Source organism: Lactuca serriola, chromosome 2 (genome assembly GCF_051521515.1).
Source record: "Lactuca serriola cultivar US96UC23 chromosome 2, Lser_US96UC23_V15, whole genome shotgun sequence".
Lineage (NCBI taxonomy): Eukaryota > Viridiplantae > Streptophyta > Magnoliopsida > Asterales > Asteraceae > Lactuca > Lactuca serriola.
The window spans coordinates 238322633-238339372 of NC_136409.1; the positions used below are offsets into that span (position 1 = coordinate 238322633).

Consider the following 16740-nt stretch of genomic DNA (forward strand, 5'->3'; position numbering starts at 1 on the left):
GTTAATGAAATCCCTAAGTCCATCCTTAGGATCCTGGACCACTCGACAGAGATCACTAGTGCTCTTCTCGAAAGTTCTGTTGCAAGAAAACTGGTTATTGAAAATATTGACTAAGTGTGCAAAAGAAGTAATAGAGTATGGGGAACGTTTAGCAGCCATTTGAGAGCTGATCGTGTAAGGGTTGTTCCAAAGCCTTTGCATATGCAAGCTTCCGTCAAGTGCCCTAGGATGGGAATGATCTCCATCCTTTCTCGGTATTGCGTTATGTGCTCCTCGGGATCCGTAGCCCCATCATACAACTTCATGCTAGGAGTTTGAAAGCGTTTAGGAACTTTGGTATTGGCTATTGCGGGAGTGAATCTCGAGATCCTGTGACTTGTTGGGGACGCTTCTGGTATGGTTTAGACCACCCCAGGTACGCTTGAGATCATTTATCTCAATTGCTGAAGTTCCCTGGCCATGTTTGGGTTTATTCCTGCATCAACGTTAGCATAGTTAGAATTAATAGTATTATTGTTTAAAAAGTTACTAAAATAAGGGTTTCTAGGAGTGTTGAAAAGCTCATTGAGATCATTGATCATAGATGCTCGGTTCTCCATAGTTGTCCCCCAGGGTGACGCCACATTGGTGGGAACTGTGTTCTTCTGGCGATTTTCTGAGGATCCTACATTATCGAAGTTCAGGATCCTTGGTTGCACAACTATGGGCGTTGTTTCTTGGGATTTTTGAAATTCCGTCTTCATCATCTTTACTTCTTTGAGTAGTGGTCTATTCTCCTCTTGTTTTTGGGTCACATGTTGCGTCATTTTCCTCATCATAACGAAAAGCTCTACAGTAGTGACTGAGGCAGTCAGATCTTGGAGCCCTGAGGATCCCAAACTTCCTGGATTAACGATTGAGGGGTTGCTTTTCTTGGAAGTGTCAGGCGTTTTCCTCTGAGTAGGGGGCCCACTCGGAGGAGGTGGTAGGTTTTTGGTAGGAATGGAAGGAGCAGAGGACGAAGAGAGGATCGATTGTGTAGACATGTTTTTTTTGAGGATTTTGAACCCCACGACCCCACGATGGGCGCCAAATTGTTTTGGTCAAAAATTGCACAAGTACTAATCAACCAAATTGAATGAGAGGCTGTGATGTTCAGATTCTATAATATCAATGACAAAAGAAACTGACACAATGGTTTACAAGGAAAGCCCTTGATCCTTGCTAGGATCTCCAACACAAAACCTTGGGAGGTGATAATGATCACCCGCCTTGATGATTTTATTAATGTAAAATGATGTTTACAAAGAATATATGAGTATAAACAAGTGATTAATTTCGTAGAGTAACTTCTAATGAAAAAACAGTGTGTTGTGTGCAGAATACAAGTGTCAATTTATAGTCTAAACTAGCCAACAAGATGTTCCATATTTACGGGATCCTCTATGACCAGCTTCAGGAATGTTATTTGACCAAGTATTCTGGGTCTTTTGCATAGTTGAGATGATTCTTCGTTGAGAGTTGGTATTTCCTTGACTACTTCTGCATACGTTTAGTTATGGATAAAATACGACCGTTATAAATATGAATAAAATAACAACGGCGATAGTAGGGATCCTGAGGTAGATGCGGATCCTAGACATTTGAAGATCCTGAATATTTTGAGGATCCTGACCCTAACAACCACCACCACTCAACTTGAGAGGGGGCATTAGAGATAAATATGACAATAGATATGCATATATCTTGTATTATTTTAAATCCATTTATCTTAGGCTAGTTGTAATCTTTGTATCATATATATATATATATATATATATATATATATATATATATATATATATATATATATATATATATATATATAAAAGTTGTATGATGAGAATTATCAAGGAAATTACTTTTCTCATAGGTAACAAGTCATGCATAAATGAATTGTACATTCAAAATGTGGCATACAAAATATATGAACGATTAGTAAGAAGTTACTGTTTATGTTTTATTTGTTAGTGAGAGATGCTAATTGGATTGGTTGGGCTAATATCACATTAATCATATAAATATGCTTTGATGCTTTGGGCTAATTGGTTGATGGGACATTTTAAAATAACGGAATTGGGCTAGGTCCCGTAAAGGCAAAGGGCAAAGGAACCCTATAATAAATAAAAATATTTTTCAATATGATATAATCTACCTCTAACCACGCCGATATCGCTGCATCTCAGACAATACAGGCGTCACTACAATAGCAGCAGTCATTGATTAAGCATGCCGGGCCCTATCGTCGAAGATATCCAAACCGAGAAGGATGTCCAGGTACTTTGTTTATGTATATCAGTTGTTGTTCATTTGGTTGTTTATGCGTATTCTTCAGCTCTGTAACTCCCTTAACTAATTGTATAGCACGACGAACACCCAGTGATCGAGGATGTTAACGAGGAAGATGACCACAACGACGTTGATGCGGATTCCGAGGACGACCAGGAAGACGGTGCACAAGGTCGTTACATCTCTCGAATTTTTAGTTCTTTGTTACCCTTGCATACGCCTATTTAGATATACCTTTTTTTTTTATTCATTATGTAAAAAGAAAAAAAAAATGCTGCTTTTGACCTGTTTCTTTCAGTCGGTTCATTAGGGTTTTGAAAAAAGTCAAAAACCCAAAATAACATAGTAGGATTGGTTTAGGTCTTAGGCCCTCTGGTTGGTCGTTATAAATTTTTATCATTGTCTTGGATGCCTGTTGAGTGATGTGCTATATGATATTGCAAAATCTCCATGGAAACTGAAACACCCGATATTCCATCTCCATGCCTTGAGTTACATTCATTTTTGGAGACGTTTGGTTCTGTTTATAGTTTCTAGTTTCTAGTTGCATTTTTGGAATTGATGCAGCCCACATTTGAGATTTGGAAGTAAATGTTTGTGATTACAATAAGATATATATGCAGGTGGGGGTGACAGTGCAAAACAAAGCAGAAGTGAGAAGAAGAGTCGAAAGGCAATGTTGAAGCTGGGGATGAAACCTGTTGTTGGTGTTAGCAGGGTAACCATTAAAAGAACAAAAAATGTAAGGCAGCTGGCTGCACCTTTTCACCTTAATTATAAGAGTTGCTTGCTTTTGTGATTTATGATTTATGACTTATGGATGTTGCAGGTGACGTTTTTTATTTCAAAGCCAGATGTGTTTAAGAGCCCCAACTCTGAAACATATGTGATATTTGGGGAGGCAAAGATTGAGGATCTTAGCTCACAACTCCAGACACAGGCAGCTCAGCAATTTAGAATGCCTGAAATGGGCTCTGTTATGGCAAAACCAGATGTTTCTGCCGCCTCTGCAGCAGAGGAAGAGGAAGAGGAAGAGGAGGAGGAGGTGGATGAAACCGGTGTTGAGGCTCGTGACATTGACTTGGTCATGACACAGGCAGGCGTGTCAAAGCCAAAGGCTGTGAAAGCTCTCAAGACGCACAATGGAGACATAGTCAGTGCCATCATGGAGCTCACCACCTAGCCCCACACAACACAACAATCTCTTGTGTCTTAAATTATTATTATTTTTTTCACCCTCATTCGGAGATGATATTTTCAACTTAAGTGGTTTCATAAGAACTAATGGTTAATATTGTCTTGTCATGTTTTTGTTTTCTTTGTCTGAATCTGCTTTTCCTAACAAATGAGTGGAGAGCTGTTTTGGTTGGGTATAAATTATAAGGCTGGACGGAGTGGTGCCACGGAAACCGCCTTCCCTTTACTTTTACATTTTTTACCACACAAGTGTGATGGTGTCATATTTTTCTTTGTGTTTTTTTTAAATAATTTAATTTAATAAAACTTTTTTTTTAATTAAAAAAAACATAATTTTTCACTACTTCAAAATAAAAATGTCTAAAAAAACGTTACATTGCATTACTATAAAAAAAACACTTGATATTAAAAAAAATCTTACAAGCTTAAAAAACATACATCAAACGATTAAAATGATTAAAAAAAAAACAAATAAAGTAACTAAACCATGCTACATCCGTTCTCCGAGTTTGTCACCATCAATTTCTATTGGTTGTGCCTTAGGTATGGTTTCTTCCTCTTCAATAATCATATTATGCAATACGATACATGTATACATGATTTCTTGAAGTTTTTCCACGCCGAAATAAATTGTTGGTTATTTCAATATGAACCAACGTTCCTTGAGAGCTCTAAAAGCACGTTCAACATCCTTCCTAGCTCTTTTTTAAGCTCTTTTGAATTTTTTTCGTCTACACCATGTGGACACGTAAACGATTTAACAAACACAACATACTCATAGACCCCATCAACAAGATAATAACCATAATTATATGGTGTTTCATGCACTTCAAAAGAAGAATATGGTGTAGATCCGTTGTATATGTTGTTAAATATAGGTGAACGATTAAGAACGTTGATGTCGTTAATCGAACTGGGAGAACCAAAAAAAGCATGTCAAATCCATAGATCCTGTGATGTAACCGCTTCAAGTATGACCGTTGGGTAACCATGATCACATCGGGTAAATTGACCATGGTGTGAGGTAGGACAATTTTCCCATGCACAATGGAGACAACCTAAACTTCTATCATTCCAGGAAACCCATGTACACTAGCCTGATGAGCTTGCAATTGTAAGATATCATTACGTGTAGGCTCACGTAAATATTTTGGGCCATAAAACTGAATCACAGTTTTGCAAAAATAGTGGAGATTATCTCGTGCAGTCCTAGCAGACATACTAAAACTCTCGTCCAACGCATCGGGCGTAATGTTATATGCTAATTGACGAAGCGCGGCCGTGTATTTTTGTAAGGGAGTGAAACCGGGTGTACCTCTAGCATCGAAACATTGTTGGAAAAAACTGCACTCCCTCGTTACATCTTCAACTATACATTCGTATAGATGTTTCAACATTCTGAAGCTCCTACGAAAATAGTACCCTAGATAAGTGACATTCTCTTGAAAGTAGTCTTGTATCAAACGTTGGTTGGCTTATTCACGATTTCTGCAAATATATCTTCGTGTTCTCCATTGAGAACTTTCGGCTGCGTTATTGCATAAAGCGTCATACGTTTGTTCCGCCATTTGAGCACAAACAATAGCAGTATCAAAAATAACTTGAAATTCTTCAGAAGATGAAGAAGATGACATTTTCTATTATTTTTGAGAGTGAAACCAATAGAGAAATGTAAAAGTTTGGTTTTTGTTTGAACAAATGAAGTAGATGGTTTGATTTATAGGAAAGAAAGAAAATAAATAAATAAATCTATACATTTTTTACCGTTCAACGGTCAGTGTTTCCATTTGCCAATCAAAACACGCGGCCAAAACGGGAGAGGTGCGGCTTAACCGCACCCAAGACCGCATTGGGGGGGGGGGGGGGTTGTTCCCCTGCCTATGTGGCAAAACCACTCCCTTGAGTCTAATGAGTGTCAATTTGTTATTTTTGACAAAACAGAAGCCGCTGCCTCTCTCCCTCCCATTTGTGTCTAATCTTGAAGCAATTGTTAGGTGTTTACATGTAACGCCTGGTTCCAGTACATATTTTTAAATATAAGATTTTGCATTTTTACTCTGGGACTCGATGAGTGGGAGGCCCCAACTCATCGAGTAGATGCGAATTTTGGGACGCGGGTGGAAGAATCTACTCATCGAGTAGAAATCATTTGACTGTAAACACAGTATTCTTGTGTTAATGACCTTGGACACTCTTTTCAATAGTCTCCCACTTGGAAAAGTCTTCAACTATATGAGCACAAATAGTTATCCAATAATCAACAGAGAGTTAGCCATCCATTGCAACTACCAAACTCTTGATCTAATCAAGATCTAGCCCTTAGATAAGTGATCAACTATCACTTCATTCCATGATATCTATATGTTTCTATTATCAATGTTGGTAAGATCAACTCTTCTTCAAATGCTTCCATCAGCGTTGCTTCTCCATCTATGGGTATTTTTCCGATGATCATTAATGATTGTCATGATTATAAGGTTATCTATTGGTTATTATCAATCTAGCCTAAACACCAACATCTGTATTTCTCTCGGTTAGCATGTTCAAAACTTTCTTTTTCTTTAAGTGTTTCAATACATTTTGTTTTTTATATATCATTTAAGGTTGATATTATTGAATCAGGGGTGTACTTTTGACCTTAATAATTACACGGTCGAGTCTAATCCCCTTGTTCCCCAAATTTGATGCTTTATTCGGTTGGACTCTAACATGTGTTTTATGATGTGATCAATTAGTTAATGAATTGTTCAGCCCACGGGATATTCAATAAGCTATCATTGATTCTTGTTTGTTAAATATGTTTTTGACAATTTGATGTTCTCAATATTAATGATGTTAGGCTCGTTATCTGGACCCAACCACCTCTTTGGAGTAAGCAAAATTATATGGCCACTACTTGTGATCATCCAATGACCTAGAAGCTGTAAAGCAAGCATTTTCCCACCTTCTTGAAACGACCCAAAAATCATGACTAAAAATTTCTTTTAAAACATTACAAAAAATGGATTTATAAACAACGTATCATAAGTCAAACATAACTCTTGAGTATTAAATTCAAAACATAATAGCATTATCAGAGTCAAACATTCCCAGGCTAACTGATTATGGTGTGTGCTCTGCAATCTTCCCGAGCTCCTCTTTTGAAAAACCGAGTACCTGAAACCAAAACTGAAAACCGTAAGCACAAAGCTTAGTGAGCTCCCCCAATTTACCACATATCACACAAACATATAAAGCACATATTGGGCCTTGCCCACTGCATCGGACCGAAGTCCGGACTAACGGGGCCTTGCCCCCTACATCGAACCGAAGTCCGAAGCTGACATCGGACCGAAGTCCGAAGCTAACTGACTGGGGCCTTGCCCCCTCCATCGGACCGAAGTCCGAAGCTGACATCAGACCGAAGTCCGAAGCTAACTGACTGGGGCCTTGCCCCCTCCATCGGACCGAAGTCCGAAGCTGACTATCTGGGACCTTGTCCCCTCCATCGGACCGAAGTCCGAAGCTGACATCGGACCGAAGTCCGATGCTAACTGACTGGGGCCTTGCCCCCTCCATCGGACCGAAGTCCGAAGCTAACTGAACACAGCATATCATAACATATCATCTGGCATAAACTCACATATACTGCATACTACATCGGGCCGTAACCCGGAACACATAACACATAAATCCTGTTTGAGCCACGAAGGCATCAAACATACTAACTGCTGTATCCGATCAACATCCGAAACTACTACTAGCTAAACGGGCCGGCATTGTGGCCTTAGACCCGTTCCTACTGGAAGGAAACTCACCTGAAACTGCTGAACTGATGCTGCTAATCCTCTTGACTGCTACTTGACTTCTGACTCCGAACTGCTGCTCCACTAACTCTTCGAGCTTCAAAAGCCAATATAACACTTAGTCCAACTGACCTCCAAAAGTCACTAGGTCAACTCTGGTCAAGGTCAAAGTCCTGGTCAATGTCAACCTTCCAGGTCAACCCTACTCGCCGAGTCTACCTACTGACTCGCCGAGTTCATAAGCTCAGGGTCTTTCTTATTCGCGACCCGGCTCGCCGAGTCAGTCCATGACTCGCCGAGTCCAACTAGTTCCAAGTCCTGTCCTGACCAACTCGCTGAGTCACCACCCGACTCACTGATTCGAGTCTCAACTCAAAGGGTTTAGGGTTTCGCGATCTGACTCGCCGAGTCCAAGAACAGACTCGCCGAGTCCAAGACAATCTTCAACCAACTCGTCGAGTTGTTCATCCAACTCGCCGAGTCCATGCCTAACTTCAACCGACTCGACGAGCTGTTCAACCAACTCGTCGAGTTCTTCCTCATCTTCAAGCTACTCGCCGAGTCCACTCGAAGGACTCGCCGAGTCTATCCAGTCCTCAATCCATGCAGTGGCTTTTCGAGCCAAACAGAACTTCCACCTCATAGATCCATACTTCTAGGGCCTATTCCCCACGTAAAGTGGCAAACTTTACGTGTAGATTGAGAGATCTTAAGCTCAAAACACACTAAACTAGGGTTTATGGCAAACATGCTTCTTCATCATACCAAGGGCTGATACTTTCGGGGATTCAAGACCAAAACCAACATGGATCTGAGGTAGCAACCCCAGATCTGAACCTCCAACTCGAATTGGTTACAAAACATACCAATAATGACCAAACTCACACATAAGAATAGATCTAGATGCAAAGGGAGTCCAAGCAACAACTTATTACCTCCAATTGATCTGAAATGTCTTCTCAATCTCGGATCTACAGTCCCTTCTTGCTCTTCCAAGGCTTTTCTCCCTTCTCCAAGCTTATAGTGCTCTCTTCAATGCAAGATCTAGCTCAAAAACGGATATGGCGGCTAGGGTTGATGTTCTGGGGGTAAAGAGGCACTAAAGGAACCCTAGGAAGGAGAATGAGACGCTTAAATAGGCTCCAAGTCCCGAATTTAGGGTTTTCCTCGTTCAGACCCAACTCGTCGAGTCTCCTTGACCGACTCGCCGAGTCGGTCGCTAACACCTCAACCCGGATCCCGCTCGGACTCGCCGAGTCCCTCCTTGGACCCGCCGAGTCTCTCCTTAAAATTGAGGTCTTCTTTCTTTTCTTGACTTTCCAAACTTTGGGGTGTTACAACTCTCCCCCACTTAAACTAAACTTCGTCCTCGAAGTTTGCTATGATCAACTGCCTGCGAACTGCCTCCAACTCTCTGTCTGGAAAATCCATCCCCCTTTGCCCATCACTCCGGCCACTCACAGTGCCGATCACTACCGATAGAACGTACTAAATCCTTCTCTTTCCCATAATTTCCTTAACGTTACTTCCTCCGACTGAAAACCCTGCTGCCTCCCATCCGCCTACCGGATGTACTGAGACTACTATGGTCTACCCAATCTCCCTATATCTGAGTTACCGGACTCCCACCGGTCACTACACTCCATCGCAAACTCCTAGTTTCTCCAGCGACTCCTGAAGATACATCGATTATCTATAACTGTTCTATCCATCCTGCCGCTCATACCGAAACGATGCTGCTGGAACCAGCTTGCTTTTATCCCACCTGATTACTCATCTCCTACTTACTCGAGTCTTCCCTCCTAAAGGAAAAGCTACCTGCCTAGCCATCCCTACAGGTCACTTATACTCGGCAAAAGGCTCAACTGATCCTGCTGAGAGGGACTTGCCATTTCCCAATCAACCAACTATACCGTCAGCACTTGCATTTCAACGCAAATACAATATTGACCCAAAACCCTGAAACCTTCCAAACACTGAACTACCTGCAATACTGAACATGCCTGAAACACTAAACTGCCTGAAACGCTGAACCGACTGAAACGTTGATCGGCCTGAAACACTGAACTGGCTGAAACACTGAGCTGCCTGAAACACTGAACTGTCTGACACACTGAACTCCAACCCAACTGTGGAGTCAAGGGACTCCTCACTTAGTCGCTTCCATGACTTCTGAACGAAATCTTCCTCTAGGACTAGTTTCCACTAGTTATCCTGCCACTATGGCTCTAGCAACCTTCCGATCCAACCGATCGGGTCCATACGTCACATCCTGACATCATAAATTCCACGACTAACAACATGATGGCTCCCAGACTGACGGTAGCCCGCAACATACCGAACCCCAACGGTCCACTGCTACTCTGATCTCATAACTGATGTGACGATCTATAACCCAAATTGCTGACTTAGCCATAACTGATCCATTTAGGAAATCCGAAATCTAACCCGTGGATTCCCATATCCCCACTGCTGCACCCGAACTGGTGGGTACTACTGCTTTCCCGCGTCTACACGTGCTCATGCTACCTACCAATCTGATAAAAGGCTGCGACTACGCTCGCGGACTTACAACTCTCTAATACTGTCTGGCTGCTAGTGGATGCTACGGCTACCCCCCGCAGACTTACAACACCACTACTACTATCTGACTGCTAGTGAATGCTACGGCTACCCCCCGCAGACTTACAACACTACTACTGCTATCTGACTGCTAGTGAATGCTACGGCTACCCCCCGCAGACTTACAACACTACTACTGTTATCTGTCTGCTAGTGAATGCTACGGCTACCCCCCGCAGACTTACAACACTACTACTATCTCGAGAACATCCTGACTATCCCTAATCCTGCTAGTGATTCCTCATCCCGATTTCTCAAAACAGCCCTCAGCCTTTGAATACTGCATCATCCTCGACATCTTATATCCTTGATATACTTAGCGCTTCGTCGAGGAATTCTTCGGCTTGGTTCCCAAACCAACCGTCTACTAATCCGGATACAAGAAGCTATTGTTGGGAAGTTTCCAACCTCCCAATTCCTGAATCTACGCAACCTGCATGCCGCCTCAGACACTGACTACTAATATGAAAACATCTCTTGTTACCCGTTCTCAGGATCTTCATTCCGACTCTCATGCGTCCGACAGGTGGTCCTCCAATCCTGGTTTCCCAACCAGCTTCTAACCATCTCGCTTACATGAACTAACGGCTAGGAAAAAAATTCTCGAACTCCCAATTCTGAACTTCTCAATCCATCCATCACTGTGCTACTACCATTTCTTCTCAGAGGCCGCGCACTCATTCTGAGTCTACGAGACTCTTATCCATGTATACCCGGAGGGTTCTCCCCCACTTCGATCCTGCTTACCCCTTGCTGCTTCACACTCAAAAGAGATCCTGATCTTCACTACCATTCCGGAACATCTACTGGGGAACCCAAGCCCGTCAGGTAGGAATTTAACCAATCCATCCCAATCACTAGCCACTCCGAACTAGCGAAACGAACCAAATCTCTCTCAACCATACTACAGCTACTGCATCCTCCGAAACCTTCTCCACACGAGCACATCCCCTAACTACCAACCAATTATCCGAGGTATGCAAATGGCATATAACATAATCACAAGCAAGCCACACTAAAATACAACACTTATACCACAAATTGATGCAGAACCATAACAATATAATCATGACATAAGCTGACAGAAAAACAAAAGTTACGTACCTTCATTACTCAGTGCTGCTCGAATCCCTGCTGAAATCTACCGGAAAACTCGGCTCTGAGCCGTAGGCACCCTTGCCCGGCCTCGACAACTGCTGGCGGTACTCGAAGTCCCAAGGGCAGGAGCTGGCACCTGCCCTGCTGGATACAAACTCGGACAGTGGGCCTTCTTGTGGCCCCTCTGTCTGCAATGGAAACATATCGGATCAAGTCCCTGGGCGATGGTAACAACACAGTCTCTGCTAAAATGACCAATCTGGCTGCACTTGAAACACCCAGCATCGCCACCACTTCTACGCCTACACACACCCATGTGCGTCCTTCCGCACTTCCCGCATCGACTGCGGCTCTGATAGTTCCTCGCCCTCAAATCCGAACCCTTGGGCCTCTTACCCGAACCTGAGGCTACATGAGTCCCATCCGCTTTCCTCTTCCTTTCCGACTCCCTGCCCGCCGACTGAGCAGCAGTTGTCTGATCCTGAAGCCTCTCGATCAACCTATCAGTGATCCTCACGACCATGCCGGACAGATCCTCACGAATGGCTCGCGAAACTTCCTCAACTATCCAATCATCCAAAGGTCTCTCTTGAAGACAGGATGCCCGGCTCACTCCTGTCCCCTGATGGCAGAAACTAGAAATGGGATCTCCCTCCCTGATGGATCCCTGAACTCCATAAGATTCGGGGCCTAGACGAGCCCCAAACTGCCCTGAAACTATCCCGGCCTTAAAGGCCTCAAGATGACTGTCCATGAGCTCCACAATGGCCTCTCTAACTGAACTGAAAATCACTGGAGTCTGATCAATGATGTTGCGCATAATCTCTGCGAAAATGAAATCCCTCATCTGATCATCAAGCTGCCCGACTCTGAAGCCCGAGCCAGACCCCTCCTCGACACCTGAACTGCTAACTGGTATCTCGCGCAACGTCACCATGCTGAAAATATAACAAAATCCTGATCAATTTTCATACCACTGCTGAGGGATCTCTCACATACTCTACTAGTTCCTTGGTTTTGCCTCGGCCCCTCTTGAATCGAGTACGGATCCTCTGCTTTCAGTAGTATGGGCCCCTACTACCTTCCACATCTATCCGTATTTTCCTCAAGAGTTACCTCAACTCCACCGAATCCCCTTTCCTCTACTACTAATCTCTGCTGCTCTCATCCCAGGCTTGCCCTAGGGAACTTCTGACTCTACTCAAACTAGTCCTCAGCTGCTGAAGGCCTCATTGTAATGCAACTTAGCCACCACTTGAATACCATCACATGTAATGAGGCTCGGATAATCCTTCGAGTAAAAGTCTCGTCCCTATAACGGTTGGACTCAAACAAGAGCTGCGCAATAGGGCCAAATCCAGCACTATGAGATTATTCAACCCTAATCACATGTGATGTGGCGTATTCACCTAATGGCTAACTCCCACCACTCAGAGTCCCACAAAGCACAAAGCAAGCAGCATTCGGATAAGGGAAACATATTCAGGCAAAACTATTCTCATAACGAGAAGCTACTCTAGCATACAATGCTAAGCTCGCGCTACCAGGCATAACCTAAACAGGCTATCCTACTGCTGTTTACTTAATACTAGCATGCAGTTCTCATAAAACTGTAACACATAAAGCAGGCACATAAGGCATCATCCTAGATCCTTAGTCCTATTCTAGCATGCTGTTCTACTGAAGCTGGAACCGAAACTGAAACTGAAACTGATACTGATAATCATAATATAACTTGTATGGTAAATTGGGAGTACTTACTTGAGCTCGGCTGATTGCATGCACCACACCCTTTTCTCTTTTCAAAACTCTTTTTGCTTTTTCTAAAATTGTTTTCTTTTCTCAAAATTCTTTTGTAATTACAATTTTTCTTTTGAAAACTATATACCACTTCCTTAGTTTGAGTTCAGACACACTCAGGAGTGCGCCCGAATCCCTCAAACCAAGGCTCTGATACCAACTTGAAACGACCCAAAAATCACGACTAAAAATTTCTTTTAAAACATTACAAAAAATGGATTTATAAACAACGTATCATAAGTCAAACATAACTCTTGAGTATTAAATTCAAAACATAATAGCATTATCAGAGTCAAACATTCCCAGGCTAACTGATTATGGTGTGTGCTCTGCAATCTTCCCGAGCTCCTCTTTTGAAAAACCGAGTACCTGAAACCAAAACTGAAAACCGTAAGCACAAAGCTTAGTGAGCTCCCCCAATTTACCACATATCACACAAACATATAAAGCACATATTGGGCCTTGCCCACTGCATCGGACCGAAGTCCGGACTAACGGGGCCTTGCCCCCTACATCGAACCGAAGTCCGAAGCTGACATCGGACCGAAGTCCGAAGCTAACTGACTGGGGCCTTGCCCCCTCCATCGGACCGAAGTCCGAAGCTGACATCAGACCGAAGTCCGAAGCTAACTGACTGGGGCCTTGCCCCCTCCATCGGACCGAAGTCCGAAGCTGACTATCTGGGACCTTGTCCCCTCCATCGGACCGAAGTCCGAAGCTGACATCGGACCGAAGTCCGATGCTAACTGACTGGGGCCTTGCCCCCTCCATCGGACCGAAGTCCGAAGCTAACTGAACACAGCATATCATAACATATCATCTGGCATAAACTCACATATACTGCATACTACATCGGGCCGTAACCCGGAACACATAACACATAAATCCTGTTTGAGCCACGAAGGCATCAAACATACTAACTGCTGTATCCGATCAACATCCGAAACTACTACTAGCTAAACGGGCCGGCATTGTGGCCTTAGACCCGTTCCTACTGGAAGGAAACTCACCTGAAACTGCTGAACTGATGCTGCTAATCCTCTTGACTGCTACTTGACTTCTGACTCCGAACTGCTGCTCCACTAACTCTTCGAGCTTCAAAAGCCAATATAACACTTAGTCCAACTGACCTCCAAAAGTCACTAGGTCAACTCTGGTCAAGGTCAAAGTCCTGGTCAATGTCAACCTTCCAGGTCAACCCTACTCGCCGAGTCTACCTACTGACTCGCCGAGTTCATAAGCTCAGGGTCTTTCTTATTCGCGACCCGGCTCGCCGAGTCAGTCCATGACTCGCCGAGTCCAACTAGTTCCAAGTCCTGTCCTGACCAACTCGCTGAGTCACCACCCGACTCACTGATTCGAGTCTCAACTCAAAGGGTTTAGGGTTTCGCGATCTGACTCGCCGAGTCCAAGAACAGACTCGCCGAGTCCAAGACAATCTTCAACCAACTCGTCGAGTTGTTCATCCAACTCGCCGAGTCCATGCCTAACTTCAACCGACTCGACGAGCTGTTCAACCAACTCGTCGAGTTCTTCCTCATCTTCAAGCTACTCGCCGAGTCCACTCGAAGGACTCGCCGAGTCTATCCAGTCCTCAATCCATGCAGTGGCTTTTCGAGCCAAACAGAACTTCCACCTCATAGATCCATACTTCTAGGGCCTATTCCCCACGTAAAGTGGCAAACTTTACGTGTAGATTGAGAGATCTTAAGCTCAAAACACACTAAACTAGGGTTTATGGCAAACATGCTTCTTCATCATACCAAGGGCTGATACTTTCGGGGATTCAAGACCAAAACCAACATGGATCTGAGGTAGCAACCCCAGATCTGAACCTCCAACTCGAATTGGTTACAAAACATACCAATAATGACCAAACTCACACATAAGAATAGATCTAGATGCAAAGGGAGTCCAAGCAACAACTTATTACCTCCAATTGATCTGAAATGTCTTCTCAATCTCGGATCTACAGTCCCTTCTTGCTCTTCCAAGGCTTTTCTCCCTTCTCCAAGCTTATAGTGCTCTCTTCAATGCAAGATCTAGCTCAAAAACGGATATGGCGGCTAGGGTTGATGTTCTGGGGGTAAAGAGGCACTAAAGGAACCCTAGGAAGGAGAATGAGACGCTTAAATAGGCTCCAAGTCCCGGATTTAGGGTTTTCCTCGTTCAGACCCAACTCATCGAGTCTCCTTGACCGACTCGCCGAGTCGGTCGCTAACACCTCAACCCGAATCCCGCTCGGACTCGCCGAGTCCCTCCTTGGACCCGCCGAGTCTCTCCTTAAAATTGAGGTCTTCTTTCTTTTCTTGACTTTCCAAACTTTGGGGTGTTACACTTCTTTTCGTGTCTCCCCTATCTCCTTTCGTCTCCTATCAGTGTTCCTTATGTAGCCATATAATTAGAGGCCCGTTGTCACGGGCTGATATCCCGTGATCGTGATGACCAAGAAGACAAAGACCATGCCACTGAATTAGCTTGCCATTGGGTTCAAAAAGGGGGGGTCCTAGCCCAAGGGAAATTGTTATGCTAGTCGTTGTTGTCTGGCTGAGTCGCTGAAGTGCGTTAAAATGAAGGGGGTCGTAGCATTCTAGAGATACAATTGGTCGGGGGCAAGTGTCGCTTCCCTGATGAGCCCATGGCAGGGCAAACCCAATTGGTGTGTGTAACATGGGAGGGCTGGTATCGGGGTTTTACGGAGGACCTCTGTACACCGCACAGGCAAGGAGTAATGCTGAACTTGTGTCCGTGACAAGTGGTATTAGAGCCAAATGACGAGGGGACATGCTAGTATGATCGTACATATTCGTGGGGTCCATAGAAGTATGGACTTGCTGGTGGGTTGTTGTGAACTCAAGAGCAATACACCGATGAATGCTCTACCTCCTTGAAGGAAGTAATGGGGGTGACCATATGCCGAGGATTCCGACTTCGAAGTATAAAGGTTGGGATCCAGTGTAGCGGTACGCGATCATACTTAGCATCAGAAGAAAGGCCGTTTTGAAAGGATAAAAGTTCCTCTTCCATCGCAAGAGTACGTGCGATTATTTTGCGGTGGGAGAGCTCACGGGTTGATATCCCGTGACCGTGATGACCAAGAAGACAAAGACCATGCCACTAGAATAGCTTGCCATTGGGTTCAAAAGGGGGCGTCCTAGCCCAAGGGACGTTATTATGCTAGTCGTTGTTGTCTGGCCGAGTCGCTGAAATGCGTGAAAATGAAGGGGGTCGTAGTGTTCTAGAGACACAACTAGTCAGGGGCTAGTGTCGCTTCCCTGATGAGCCCATTGCAGGGTGAAACCAGTTGGTGTGTGTAACATGGGAGGGCTGGTATCGGGGTTTTATGGAGGACCTCGGTACGCCGCACGGGTAAGGAGTAATGCTGAAATTGTGTCCGTGACAAGTGGTATCAGAGCCAAATGACGAAGGGACATGCTAGTATGATCGTACATATCTCTGGGGTCCGCAGAAGTATGGACTTGCTGGTGGGTTGCTATGAAGTCAAGAGAAATACACCGATGAATATTCTACCTCCTTGAAGGAAGTAATGGGGGTGGCCACATGTCGAGGATTCCAACTTCGAAGTATAAAGGTTGGGATCCAATGTAGTGGTACGCGATCATACTTGGCATCAGAAGAAAGGTCGTTTCGAAAGGATAAAAGTTCCTCTTCCATCGCAAGAGTACGTGCGATAATTTTGCGGAGGGAGAGTGTCACAGGCTGATATCCCGTGACCATGATGACCAAAAAGACAAAGAACATGCCACTGGAATAGCTTGTCATTAGGTTCAAAAGGGGGCGTCCTAGCCCAAGGGACATTGTTATGCTAGTCGTTGTTGTCTGGCTGAGTCGCTGAAATGCGTTACAACGAAGAAGGTCATAGCGTTCTAGAGATACAACTGGTCGAGGGCTAGTGCCGCTTCCCTGATGG

The 16740-nt window shown here is 44.1% G+C and overlaps 1 protein-coding gene across 1 annotated transcript; it reads left to right on the top strand.

Moving 5' to 3' along the window:
* Positions 1–2135: 2135 nt before the first annotated feature.
* On the top strand, positions 2136–3612 carry LOC145088970 (nascent polypeptide-associated complex subunit alpha-like protein 2). The gene is made up of 4 exons (XM_079027475.1): positions 2136–2295; positions 2383–2479; positions 2931–3049; positions 3137–3612. Exons 1-4 carry the CDS (start codon positions 2248–2250, stop codon positions 3488–3490), a joined length of 618 nt encoding a protein of 205 aa, XP_078883601.1. The 5' UTR covers positions 2136–2247; the 3' UTR covers positions 3491–3612.
* Positions 3613–16740: the final 13128 nt, after the last annotated feature.